Source organism: Beta vulgaris, chromosome 7 (genome assembly GCF_026745355.1).
Source record: "Beta vulgaris subsp. vulgaris cultivar EL10 chromosome 7, EL10.2, whole genome shotgun sequence".
Classification (NCBI taxonomy): Eukaryota; Viridiplantae; Streptophyta; class Magnoliopsida; order Caryophyllales; family Amaranthaceae; genus Beta; species Beta vulgaris.
In genome coordinates this window covers 58,502,877-58,515,757 of record NC_079208.1, presented here as the reverse complement: position 1 = coordinate 58,515,757, position 12,881 = coordinate 58,502,877, and the positions used below count along the sequence as shown (strand labels likewise).

Sequence of the window (12,881 nt, the reverse complement as noted above, 5' to 3'; positions counted from 1 at the left end):
GAAATGTATGGTAAAATAATTATATTTTGCATGTTGTTTAGTTTTATAATTGAAATTTTAATTTTTCTATATTATACACATGTTAGAGTGGGCTCTATTGAAAAACATGTGGATAGACTCGTCATTTTTTCGTTGTTGTAAGTGATTATATTATAGTAATGGGTACATGATAAAATATTTTACTGAAGGTTCGATATAGGCGGTGACATATTTAGTGGATGGATCATGGATGTAAATTTTAATTTGCATTTGCCATAAATAATGAGCATGTGATAAATATAAATGTTTCACCAAAGGGATATTAGCATCTATTTCTCTAAATTGCCATTTTTATTGTCAAATAACTAAATAATGTCTTTTTATAAGGGTTGAAAATAAGGTGAACAGAACATGTCATAACTAGTGTTAAATTTTACTCATGTATACTTTCCCTCTTCAAAGGCTTTGCTCTATGCAATTTAACTAAACTTATATGAAATTATTAATCCTTATTTAATATATCTAAACTTATTTTTCAAAAATATTTGATCTTATTTTTGCTTAATTGGACTTATTACACCTCACCTAAGCTTATCAGAAGATTCAGGACTTATATTATCGACTAAAAATAAGGTGTATTGAACATTGTCTAAACACTAAAATCCACCCCCCACAAAAGAAAAACGTTAAAGAAAGGAATTGGTAAAAATAACGAAAAAGAAAGAACGCCTTTTGGCTTTTGCCCCTCCCTTCCATTACATACATTATCGATTCTACATTCTCATCCATTTCACCTTCCTCTTCTCATCTGATTCCCCCAGAAAATTTAGTGGTAAGTTTTTGAAGTGTTAAAGATAACTCGCATGATTTTTGGTAGAAGACTATAATGAGCAATTTTCAAATTTACTCACCAACTTTTATATATTCTGTTTTTTCTCTTAAATTTTGAAAAGCTGTCTAATCTTTTACTAGATTTTGCAGTTTTGATTGAGCAAGAAAAAACCAAACTTGGGTATTTATAAACTAAAATCCATGGAGTCAAAGGCGCCACCTTGCCATCCTACTTATGATTTGAAGGCTGTTATCAAGCTTGCTCTTGCTGAAGATTCTGCTGACCTAGGTCCCTTTTCTTTTCTTTTCTTTTGTTTATGTTTTTGCTAAATAGAGTTCTGATATTGTGGGCCTTCAATACTCTTCATGAATTCCAACTAACCCTTAAATTTTAGGACATAGTGGTTTTTTGGGGGTGATATTCTGAATATTGGGAAAGGGTGTTTTGAATTGGATATAACCTACTCAGATACGGATTGAGTGTCTACTCGGATACGGTGTAAGTATCCGGCTCTGCTATTTTGTAGAAAAAAGTTAAGTTTTTAGTTTAAAATGAAGTATCCAAGTAAATGTGTCCGACACGACACGACACCCCATTTTTGAGGTAAATGAAGGTGTCGGAGTAACATTGGCATACAACTATATAAAGGAATGAATAAGGGTGCACAAATTCATGGATAATGCTTTGTGTGACAATTTGGAATTGATTCTGACAGAGTTATAAGGTTGGTGTAGCATACAAATTTGTGGTTTGCTCATGAGTAATTTTCTGTAGGAATTAAGCCATAGTGATCCTTGTATGTTTTTGTCAGCTGGATTGTTATGATAAAGGTGCTGGAGGAAGAGGGCGGGCGGGGTTGGGGTGAGTAGGGTATCTTAAGAACCTTGGTGTTTAGAAGGGTCAATGAGTGTTTTATGAACGGCATCATCTTTTAGGGGAAATGCTTACAAGCTTATTGGATTGGGCAGATAGTAAAGTCTATACATGTTGTGTCACGGTCTAGTTGCAAGACTTGTGCAATTTAGTGAAGTGTGGGATAAGACTCTGATTAAGATGGTGTGATAGTTGGACTTAGAGATGAAATACTGATACTCGGTATTAGGATTCAGACACTCTATTTTGTGGACGGTTAATAATGATGCATAGGATTGCTATCTGAAATTTGTGGGAAGGTTAAAAGTTTATGAATTTTTTGTTTTTTACTGAGCCCAGCGGAGTCTAAGTGAAGGACGAGCTAAATGTGTTGCTTTAAGGCGTCTTCCATTGGGTAACTGAAATATTTGTTTCAACAAGCTAATGATTACTGTTGCACAATGATAAATCACAACTGAAATAATTGGCTATCGAGATTAGAAGTGGTCAACATAAAATTAGGGCACTGTTTTGGAATTAGATAAAATTGTTTGTGACAAGCAACATTAAGCTAATGGTTACTCCAATTTTGGTGAATGGAAAAAGTTTTCAGTACTGTCCCAAATCCCAATACCAACATGTGTTCCATAAGTTGCAGGAGACGTGACATCTATGGCTACAATACCAGCAGAAGTAGAAGTGGAAGCCCATTTTTTGGCAAAAGAAGATGGAATTGTTGCAGGTATTGCCCTTGCAGAAATGATATTCCATGAGGTGGATCCTTGTTTAAAGGTTTGATGCTTCCTCTGCGTTCTTTTTGATATTTTGTGTTGTTTATTGTGTTTATTTATGACCTTAAAACCTTCACATTTTTCTATTAGGTCGAATGGTGCCAGAAAGATGGAGATCATGTTCTAAAAGGACTGAGATTGGGGAAAGTTTATGGTAATACACAGGAGAATATATCTATGAGACTATGACATTTGGCTTTGTCGACGAAAGAATTTCTAAAGTGACCTACCCAATAAATGCAGTCCATATCTTAATGCAGGAAAAGCGCATAGTATTGTAGTTGCTGAAAGAGTGGTTCTGAATTTTATGCAAAGGATGAGTGGAATTGCAACGCTCACCAAGGTATATGTTAATACTTAATTACTTATACCATGGCAAGGGACAAAACACGAAACTCTAAACTGACTCTATAGGATGCATCACCTTGGTGCCTGATCCACCTTTCTTTCCCTTAGTTTGTGTTCTGCAAGGATGGTAATATGACTTGATTTGCACTCTAATATAATCAAGCCAGTGTCGTGATTGGTTGGGAAAAAATGCTGATTAACACCGGCATATAACTTGGTGAGAAATGATAATGTAATAAGAAGCCTGGAATTTGATGTGTGACATATGCTCCTTATAATTCTCCACGTGGCTGTTTTATGACTTTTATCTATCCTCAGGCCTTTTAATCAGCTTGTACAAGTCAAGTTGAATTAAAAAAACACATATTACATTCAAGCCTGTTTATCAATAGCTTCTGAATGGCAGCCTCTAAGCATGATTCTCAAGGATACTGTTCTATGGGAGCATGACTGCAGGGAGGGACTTATAACTTATAAGTTGTGGGTGGAAGTTATAGAATGTGTATATTTGGCAAATCTCCATGATTTATGTGGCTGCTTTGATTGTTTTTTCTAGAATTACATTGCGGTGTCGAAATCACGCTACCCACTAGTATCATTAAGCTTGCACTATGAGTTCAATGTAACTAGTGCTCTGCTGGGTTTTTGAAATTAGTTTCAAATATGGGTGAGGTGGTGATAGTTGTCGAAAATTGTGTTTTGTTGCAGTTCTTGTGTATGCCAGAAGAGCTGAGTGTTTCATGTGTCTTTAGGCAATGGCTGAAGCTGCATTTCCTGCTGTTATTTTGGAGACGAGAAAGACGGCTCCAGGTTTACGCTTGGTGGATAAGTGGGCGGTATATTATGTTTCTCCTGCTGATCACATTGTGGTTGATCTTTCAATTTATGTTGTTAAACTTGGTGTTCCATCTGCTCTTAGGTTCTAATTGGTGGGGGGAAGAATCACAGGCTTGGTTTATTTGACATGTTGTTGATCAAGGATAATCACATATCAATAGCGGGAGGTATCACAGAAGCTCTGAAGTCTGCAGACCACTATTTGCTGCAGAATAATCTCCAGATGGAGGTTGAGGTAGTATTTTTTTTCCTTATCTATGTCTTACCCTGACCTCGTGAATGTGAAAAAACTTCTTAAAGAACATATATTAGGTGACACAATATCTTTTAGTCCATGTAAATGTGAGGCTAAGGGTTGTTGTGACTAATATTGGCAGCACTCTGATCTTAGTTAATAACAGGTAGAGACCAGAACCTTGGAGGAAATTAAGGAGGTGTTGGAGTATGCATCACAGAACAAGACTTCCTTGACGCGGATTATGTTGGATAACATGGTTATCCCACGGCCTAATGGAGATGTTGATGTTTCCATGCTCCAAGAAGCTGTCAGAATGATTGATGGGAGATTTGAGACTGAGGTAGCTCCGATCTATAGCTATAAATGTTGTCATTTGCGCCTTGGGATGTGGCTATTATCTCACCTGGCAAGAAATGTATAGCATATATAAGGATTGCACATTCTACTGTTAATAAACCCCTTCCCACCTCCTCCGGGAAGGAAATAGCTATACAAATAGACTTCTTTAAGAATCATTAGACAAGGAATAAGGAAGCTATACAAATAGATTTTTTTGAAAATGCTCATCTTTGCTAGCAATCTCTAGTAGGAGAGCACCAAAATTCATGAATGCAAAAGAGGAGAAATGCACCATTGTATAGTTGAGCTGTAGAAATTTAAGATAAGATGAGATTTCATCTCATTATTCTTCAGTATGTGATAGATATTCCAGATGTGTAACCATCTGTTCATATGGAGTAGGAATTTCAAATCTGCCGTTGTTTTAGCCTCATGGTCCTATGAGTCCTTATTTGAAAGCTACATCTGCTTTAATGGTTCAGTTCAAGTAGAAGGATTGGGTGTGTGGTTTTTCGGGCCAGCATAGGCTTGGTTGTCTCCCATTCGAGAGACCATTATCTTCCTTGTAATACTATTCCTCAACTGAGTAGTACTGTATTACTTGCCTTTTTTTCAGAGCTCAACACCCTTTTTTTAACTGAGTAGATATTGCAAGTCTTATTCCCATGTCTCATGGAGTTGAAGATACACTGTTGTCTGGCTTTGCTTCTTGCTTATTGCACAGTCATAATGTTCCACATCAAGGCTCAATACAGATCACTCATAATGCTGCCGAATAACTCCTGTCTTGCCACTTCCTTCACTTGCTATTATTAAGTAATGCAGTTTAGATTGATAAGGGGGTAAACTTAGAAAACAGTGGGACAAGATGAGTCATTTAATGGGACTAAAATCTTAACCCTTCCCCATCTCAAAAATCGAGCTACCATGTGGAGCCTCTTTGGAGGCAATGGGGTCTTAATGCTGATTTGGTGTATATATCAAATCTAGTCTGATGCACTAACTAAATCTGTGATGTTTTTAAATCTTTCTGTAGTTTCATTTTTGCGAATATTGATCTTGGTTGCTTCGTTTCTGTTTTTTATTGTCCAGAAACTTTATATTTCATTTTACAAATATTTGGCTGTTTCTTGGCATGTTCTTATGTCTTTATAGTATCATTATCTCCTCGTAGCATTTATTTAGCAATACTTTTTTCTCATTCTCATTGTAACAGGCATCTGGAAATGTTACTCTAGATACAGTACACCAAATTGGACAGACTGGAGTGACCTATATCTCTAGGTAAGAGCAAACCTGCCGATTGTTATAGATGCAGTCAGTATTAGAGTCATTTTCATCCTTGGTTCTGTAACTTTTATGGGTCAAGGCTTTTGGTCCTAGAAGCTGTCTCGTGCAGTGTGGTTGAGTAGAAAATAATGCTTTGAACATGTGGGCGTGCGAGTACCAGGGATGCAGATAACTTAGCTTCTTAAGTCGAGGAGTGCAAATATGCCTTTCCTCACCTAGTATTAAAATTTCAACTAAAGAGGTTCCTATAAATGGTGAAGTTCCTAGGAATAGCAGAGGTAATACGTGTGCTTTGAATTGAAAGTTCAAGAAGGGAATCACTTGGCTTGCCACATCACCAAGCAACTGCCTTGACTCTAATTGACCTATATATAAGTTCTATTCATATTGATGTCTAAATTTTACATTTCATTCTTGACCCAATATTATTACCCAACTTCACCCACTTCTACCCAACCTCACCCACTTCTATCTGCTGCTTAGAGTGTGCTCTTAATCATGATGTGGATCAATGGAAATCCATGATTCTGATCCACTTAAGCATCATGCAAATCGCGGCAACCCCATAACTTATCTTGCATCTGGAGAGCTTCTGTGTTTCTGAAGTGTTTTGTCAGTCTAAAGTCAGGATTCATATGGTTTTGGTTAAAGCTTTAAAGGTCTATCTCTAGCTTTCTATGATCATGAAGTGGCATCTACTAATATGAGCATATGACAAAGTTGATTGTTATCCAAGGAGGATTGTTTCAGCCCCAAATTATTTTTAAGGTACTGTTACCTTTCCACGATACCAAGTGTGGTATTAGGTATTTAGGTGGAGCTATAGAGAAGTGGAATCCTCAGTATTCAGGTGTTTGTTAACTAGATTTAGCTATCTGTTATAATAATAACCTATGTTACTCTTACCTCAAGATCCATGTTGGATCCTTAACACTCAATCGTGGGTATAGACTCTTTGATACCTCATATTAGGCCAAAACATGGAATTTCTATTTGTAAAATAGTGAGAGTTAGACACTCGACGCATACCTCTGAGTAACATAGCTTATAATGAGTAATGTTTCTCGTCTTCTCCTTTGTTTGGAAGTCATATTCTGTGTCTCTGTGTTTGCTGTACATTTTTCCCACTTTTCTCTTCATTCTTCCACTCCATTACTGTCTTTTCTGTATATCTCTGACTTCAAAATACGGATTAAAGTTTGGATTAAGATTTCTAATTGGTTATGCAGTGAAATCTAAGAGCACTTTGGAGTCAGTTTCTTAGCAGTTTTGTGGCATTGATCAATCTTAGTTTTAATTTTAATTATCTGGGTCTCTGCAGTGGTGCTTTGACGCATTCAGTCAGAGCACTTGACATCTCCCTTAAAATCGACACTGACCTCGCGCTTGAAGTTGGGAGGCGTACAAACCGTGCCTGATTTTGTTGCCGTGTGAACAGGTGGTATCTACTGACTCACCTTCATACTTCTTGCTGACAAATTTTACTGAAAGTTTCCGGTTTCAGCAAATAATGTTCATGAATACCGAACAGAGAGCAGATGCCCTTTGTTTTACTCTAACCTTTGATTATGTTGCTTCATGTAAAGTTTCAGTCTTTCAGTCTTCGTATCGAAATAATAACCTTGCTAATCACCATACTATGGCTAATGCCTAATCATAAGATGTTGTCCTGGTTATGCGTCTCCTGTAGTCTGGTTTCATTTAATAACAGCAGTAACATTTTCTGCGCTCTGCTTTTCATGTATAACAACAGTGTTGTAGGAAAACTCGGTCTCTTCGGCAAAAGAAGTTGTTACTGCCACTTTGCTAGACCCTTTTTCTAACTGAAGGTCAACTATTTTACATAATAACATAGTACTTCCTTAGTTTCTTTCTAGTCGACTTGTATTCTTTTAAGCATGTTTTATTTTAGTCGGCTCGTTTCTTATTTGATAACTTTTCACATCCGCATGACTTCATATACACTTATCTAAATCAAGGATGTTTTAACCTAGTAGTTAAGATTGAGGTGCTGTAAACGATAGGTTACAGGTTCAAATTCTCCCTCCCCTTCTTTGTATAAATTGTATTGCCTTTGTAGCTCATATGGATCCAAAAAAAAAATTACACTTATCTAAGCAGTACTTATACTCTCATGACTCCTCTTATTAATTTGTGCCACAAATCAGTCTTGAAAAATGGATTCAAAAACAGGGAGAAAAGGTAGCCTAATTTTGAATCATTACATCATACATTGAAAAATAAGCTTAAACATCCTAGCACATTGCACATTGCACATTGCACATTGCACATTGCAACTAGATTAGACAAGCTAAATAGAGAGCAAGTCCAGATGTCTAAAGAGTAGAAATTATTTTTTTGATCTTACTACGAGGAATTTCCCACTGTCTTCGACGAGTGGACTATAAAGAGTAGAAATTATGGCTTTAGGGACAGGCTCTTTTTCAAAGGCATTCTGGACTCAATCTGATGTGTAGCAGTAAAAGGAATGTTCGCTGTATCTTCTATGTCCAGCCCAATTATTGCAAGGATATGGCCTATGGGCCACTAATAAAGACACAACACTGAATTAAAAAGAGTTACTAACATTGTAATACTTCCGACTTTTCAATATCAAGGAAAACAATAGAGTTCATATCCACCCCACTTTATATGATTGTCAATTTGTCATGGTAGTTTTTGCCACAAGTTCGTATTACCTTTTTTTTTTTCACTCTAACTATACAAGACTTCAGGTTTTAGATTTTATTTTTATTTTTTCGGATTCCCCCCCCCCCCCACCCCACCTCATTTATATCTTTTTTTAACTTTGGGGAATTCATTCTTAGTAAATTGATTTGAGTGGCTTATTTTTTGATGTCTTTAACTATATGGCGAATTATATCGAATTGAATTGGAAATTAACAAGATTGATATTTGCATATCACATGCAATAATTTGGAATATTATAAATGTCATCTAGCTCAATTGGTAACATCTTAAGGGGAGGTGGTATTCAAGACCTGGGATCGAATATCGTCTACATCACTATACTTAATCGTTATTTACACCAAAAAAAAAAAGAATTTAGGAATATATGCCAAGGCAATAACTTATGTTCTTGTAAGACTAATGACTTAATGACGACATAATCTCTAAAAAGATTTGCATCTCCCAGCTCTTGCTTTTTCTCTAGCAGCTCTAATATGGAAGATTATCCGTGCTCCTTCGTTGAAGGCGATTAAGGCCTCGTTTGACAATTAGCGGATAGCTGTTAGTTATTAGTTTATTGTATTAGCTAATAGATGATTGTATAGCTAATTTGATTAGCTATTTTTATAAAGGTATTTGATAATTAGCTTATACGTGATTGCTACTTAATTGTGTAAAATGACCAATAAGACATATGCATAATCTATCATTGTACCTTTTATTGTATATTATGTAAATTTCACCAATTTTAGGATATAAATGTAATCGAACCATTCATTCCCAAACCTTTAATGTCAAAAAGCTCATTCCTTAACTTTTTCAACAATAGCTTTTTGAGCCCAATCAGCTAATTAAAACTTCTTTTCACCAAACATTCAACTTAGAAGATTGACTAGTTAAATCCTCTATTATGAGTTCAAACCTTTAATTTTGCCCAAAACCTCTTTTTTACGAAACAAGGCTTGAAGCTTTTTTGAACTTGTTAGTTTGTGGTTTCTTTTTGAGGCACTGGGTTGAATTTGGGATATGAGCTTTGTCATTTATAGGATTATTTTGCATGCCTTAAATTTTGTTTAGTAAGAGAAAAAAGGTTAGGAATCCTCCGCATGAGGAGAGCTCCTACCTTATCGTTTACAATGATAAAATGAAGTACATAATGAGTACAATCTTTTACATCAAATTGATTTTCTACTACGTGACCAACATTGGGAATCCAGTCAACAACTTTGTTTGCTTCTCGGTAGATGTGTCGTATTTCCCATGACGCGAAGGAGAGTAGAAGAGTACGAATGTCCCTGATGATGTGAGCGATTTACCAAGGAGGAGACCAGCTGCCTTTAACAGTGTTGACGATCATAAGATTGTCACCTTCGATTATGAAATGCTGAATTTTATTACCGGTGGCAAGAATAATTTCTTGATGCAGTGTCATAGCCGAGGTTGATAGCCACTACCTTATATAAGTTACCAGGGAATCCCTAATGATGATTCGTATAGCTGCAAAGTTACCACGAACAGAGCCATCGAAGTTGAGCTTGAAGAAATGTTGGGGAGATGGCTCCCAAGCGACCATGATGAAAGTGGAAAATTGAGGGTTGGAGGAAGGAGTGAAAGAAGAATTTGAAATATCAATAGCTTATATATCATTCAAGATCATGCCATGTACATATCATTACGTGAAACACTATACAATTACGAAATATAAATAATGAATTAGAGTAAGAATCAAAATTGATCTAGTTGGTTGGAGGTCTCTCTTTCATCGTTATGACAAGGGTTCAATTTTTGTTCCTTGCACAGTGGAATCCCAATCATCTCCACTCGTATAAGGTATATTTATCCAACCCTTTTTCTTTGTTAAAAAAGTAATGTATTAGAGTGGAACAAATTTGAATTGTTAGTAATTTCCTACTTCAGATTTCTCTAAGTAACTTCACATCATAATTAGATATTAGGAGCTTTTTAATTGAAAAGTGCTTCAATTTGACGATGACATCAATTATATACTCCCTCATAAAAAACAAAAGCATAAAAAGCCAGCAAGTACACAACACAAGGGAGGAGAAAATGGGTCATGGTGTTTTTTGTCCTTGTAACATAATCTAATCATCCTCCTAGCATGGGTGATGCAATCAATTCTTCCTCCCTGTCTGCCTCTTGTGATTAGTGATACCCAGTTAATCACTTTTGTTTCCCTTCAATTAATTTTTTACTTGTAATTTTTTCTGTTTGTTTTCTTAAAGTTTGTCTTATAAGAGGTCGCCTAGTTTTAAATTAAAATTAGGCAATGGTAAGTCCAATATTAAAAAGAAAATTAGTCCAATGATGACTAGGTTAGTTTTCTTTTAATAGTTTAATACATTTAGGACATGTTCTCTTCGGCATAAAACAGCTGAACTGAACTGAATTGAAATGAATAGTGATAACTGATATGTGAGAGTAAAAGTATTGTCAATAGCTGATCTGAACTGAACGGGTCTGAACTGAACCGAACTGATCTGAACTGGTCTAAACTGAACTGAACTTATCTGATCTGAACTGAAAATAAGTTGGGAAGAACAGGCCCTTAGTTACTAGATTAACTTTTATATTAAAATTAGGGTATGTTATCCTCAACTTATTTTCAGTTCAGTTCAATTCAGTTCTGTTCACCTCTAGACAATACTTTTACTCTCACATATCACTATTCATTTTAGTTCAGTTCAATTCAATTCAATTCAGCTATTTTATATCAAAGAAAACAAACCATTAAACCATCTATTTTAATAATTTCTGGTTTTCTTAATTATCTTTTGTTTTTTTCTTGGTGACACACGCTTTTGCTTAACCCATGTGAGCTGCCCCTTTTTGGACCCTAAAATTTTTTCTACTTTCTCCCTTCACAAATCATTATTTTCAAAACATACTCATGAAAGATTTTCTGCCTTAAACCTAATTTGATTCTCATTTCTAACCCAAAAATCAAATTACAAAACCATTTTCTCTCTCCTAAAAAGATTAAATTTTACTGCAAACATGCATTTGTGGTCCAAAAAGTGTGTCTTAATTTTGTGACCTTTTAAGTTAAGAAAATATTTACTCCAAAAATTTCCTTCTTATTCCCCAACTCTCTCTTTTTCCTTAAACCAAACACTCCCTTCTACTTCTTGTAGCTCATCCACCTACATTAGGAAATTAGAATCTTTCATTAGCTGAAAAGAAAACTTCTTTTTTTCATTCAAGCATTTTATCAAACAGGTACATGACAATCTAAAATAAGCTTTCGGTGAACTTTTTTTTGAAGAAAAGCTTGATTCTTTGTACTGGGTTTTCCTCTCTTTGAAGGAGAAAGATGAGTTTTTTGAATGATAAGTTTATAAAAACAAAGAAAACCCAGTTGCTAATTTAAGCAGTTTTTTTTTTCCTCCACCAAAAATTTTCATTCTTTTTTAGTACACAAAGAGAAGAGAAAGAAAAAAAAAAATGACAATTTTGAGTGGTTTAGGAATAGTATTAAGTCTAGTTTTTGGTTGTTTGTTATTAGCACTTGTTGCAGAACTTTACTATCTATTATGGTGGAAGAAACAAAGAATAATCAGCAACACCAGCAACAGAATTGATCAAGATTACAGTACTCATGCTAAAGAGATGTTTTATCTCTTTTGTTGGGATAAACCCACAACAATTATCAACAACAACAACAACAACAACACAAATTCTAGCAACACTGTTGTTGGAAACCCAGTTCAAAATGACCCAGATGTTGAAATGGGTTTAGAAACAAGAAAAGATCTGTTGCTCAAAGCTTTAGGAGAAGAAGGTGTAGATTCAGATATCATGAGATTAGCAGGTCATCCAAGATTTTTGTTCACAATTAAAGAAGAAACAAAGGAAGATTTAGAATCTGATGATGGAAAATCAAAGAAAGGATCAAGAACAACAAGTCTTAGTGATCTTATTATGGCACTTGAAACACATACACCTTATATTAGTCCTATGAATTCTCCTAGTAATTTAAAGAAGAAATCTTTAGATAGTAATTATAATTATAACAATAACCCTTTGTTTGAATCATCAGTTGAAGCTGAAATTAGCAGATTAAGATCATCTCCACCTCCAAAGTTCAAGTTTTTAAGAGATGCTGAAGAGAAATTGTATAGAAGGTTGGTAGAGGAAGCTCAGAAGAGTGGGATTTTTCAGGAGGGTATTTTAGACATTTCACATGAGGTGAAAAAAGATGAAATTTTGATGAAAAATGGTGGTGAAAAAAACAAGGAAAAAGAGAGAGAAATTATTCATTGCAATTCACAGGTACTTCCATTGGCTTCTTCTCCTACTAATTCTGATAATTTCTCATTCAGTTCAGTGCAAATTAAACAACCAAATTTGCATTAGATCTTGTTTAAGGGTTTAGTTAGTGTGAATTAAGCCTTTTTTTTTAATTTTATTTTTTAAAATATTCCTGCTTTAATTATTAAAAATAGGCATTATGTAAGATAATCTCCTTGTTATCAAAATTAGAAGAGTTTTGGAATTTCCTAGAACAGAAATATCTGATACCTTCTACTTCAGTGTTTTAGTGCAAAATGGTAAGCCCTTATTTGCAGGGCACACTTGTGTTTTTTCTTGCATTGTTGGTTAAGAAAATTGCTCTGTTATAGCATGTGTAAATAACATTATTACCATATTTGTCCATTATTCTGAG

General features: G+C 35.1%; 2 protein-coding genes across 4 annotated transcripts; both read left to right on the top strand.

Annotated features, from left to right (window-relative positions):
- Positions 1-653: 653 nt before the first annotated feature.
- Positions 654-7,382, top strand: LOC104900136 (quinolinate phosphoribosyltransferase [decarboxylating] 1a). Of its 3 annotated transcripts, none has more exons than XM_010687490.4 (10): positions 654-811; positions 961-1,099; positions 2,322-2,455; positions 2,545-2,608; positions 2,715-2,797; positions 3,555-3,638; positions 3,722-3,874; positions 4,041-4,217; positions 5,433-5,500; positions 6,828-7,382. In XM_010687490.4, the coding sequence occupies exons 2-10, from the start codon at positions 1,012-1,014 to the stop codon at positions 6,922-6,924; spliced, it is 948 nt and encodes a 315-aa protein (XP_010685792.1). In that variant the 5' UTR covers positions 654-811; positions 961-1,011; the 3' UTR covers positions 6,925-7,382. The 3 variants fall into 3 exon arrangements, with proteins under 3 accessions (XP_010685792.1, XP_048504277.1, XP_010685793.1); XM_010687491.3 differs by having other exon boundaries at positions 655-811; positions 952-1,099; XM_048648320.2 differs by lacking the exon at positions 4,041-4,217.
- A 3,685-nt stretch (positions 7,383-11,067) lies between these two features.
- Positions 11,068-12,881, top strand: LOC104900135 (hypothetical protein). The gene has a single exon (XM_019251020.3). It carries the CDS (start codon positions 11,660-11,662, stop codon positions 12,569-12,571), a length of 912 nt encoding a protein of 303 aa, XP_019106565.2. The 5' UTR covers positions 11,068-11,659; the 3' UTR covers positions 12,572-12,881.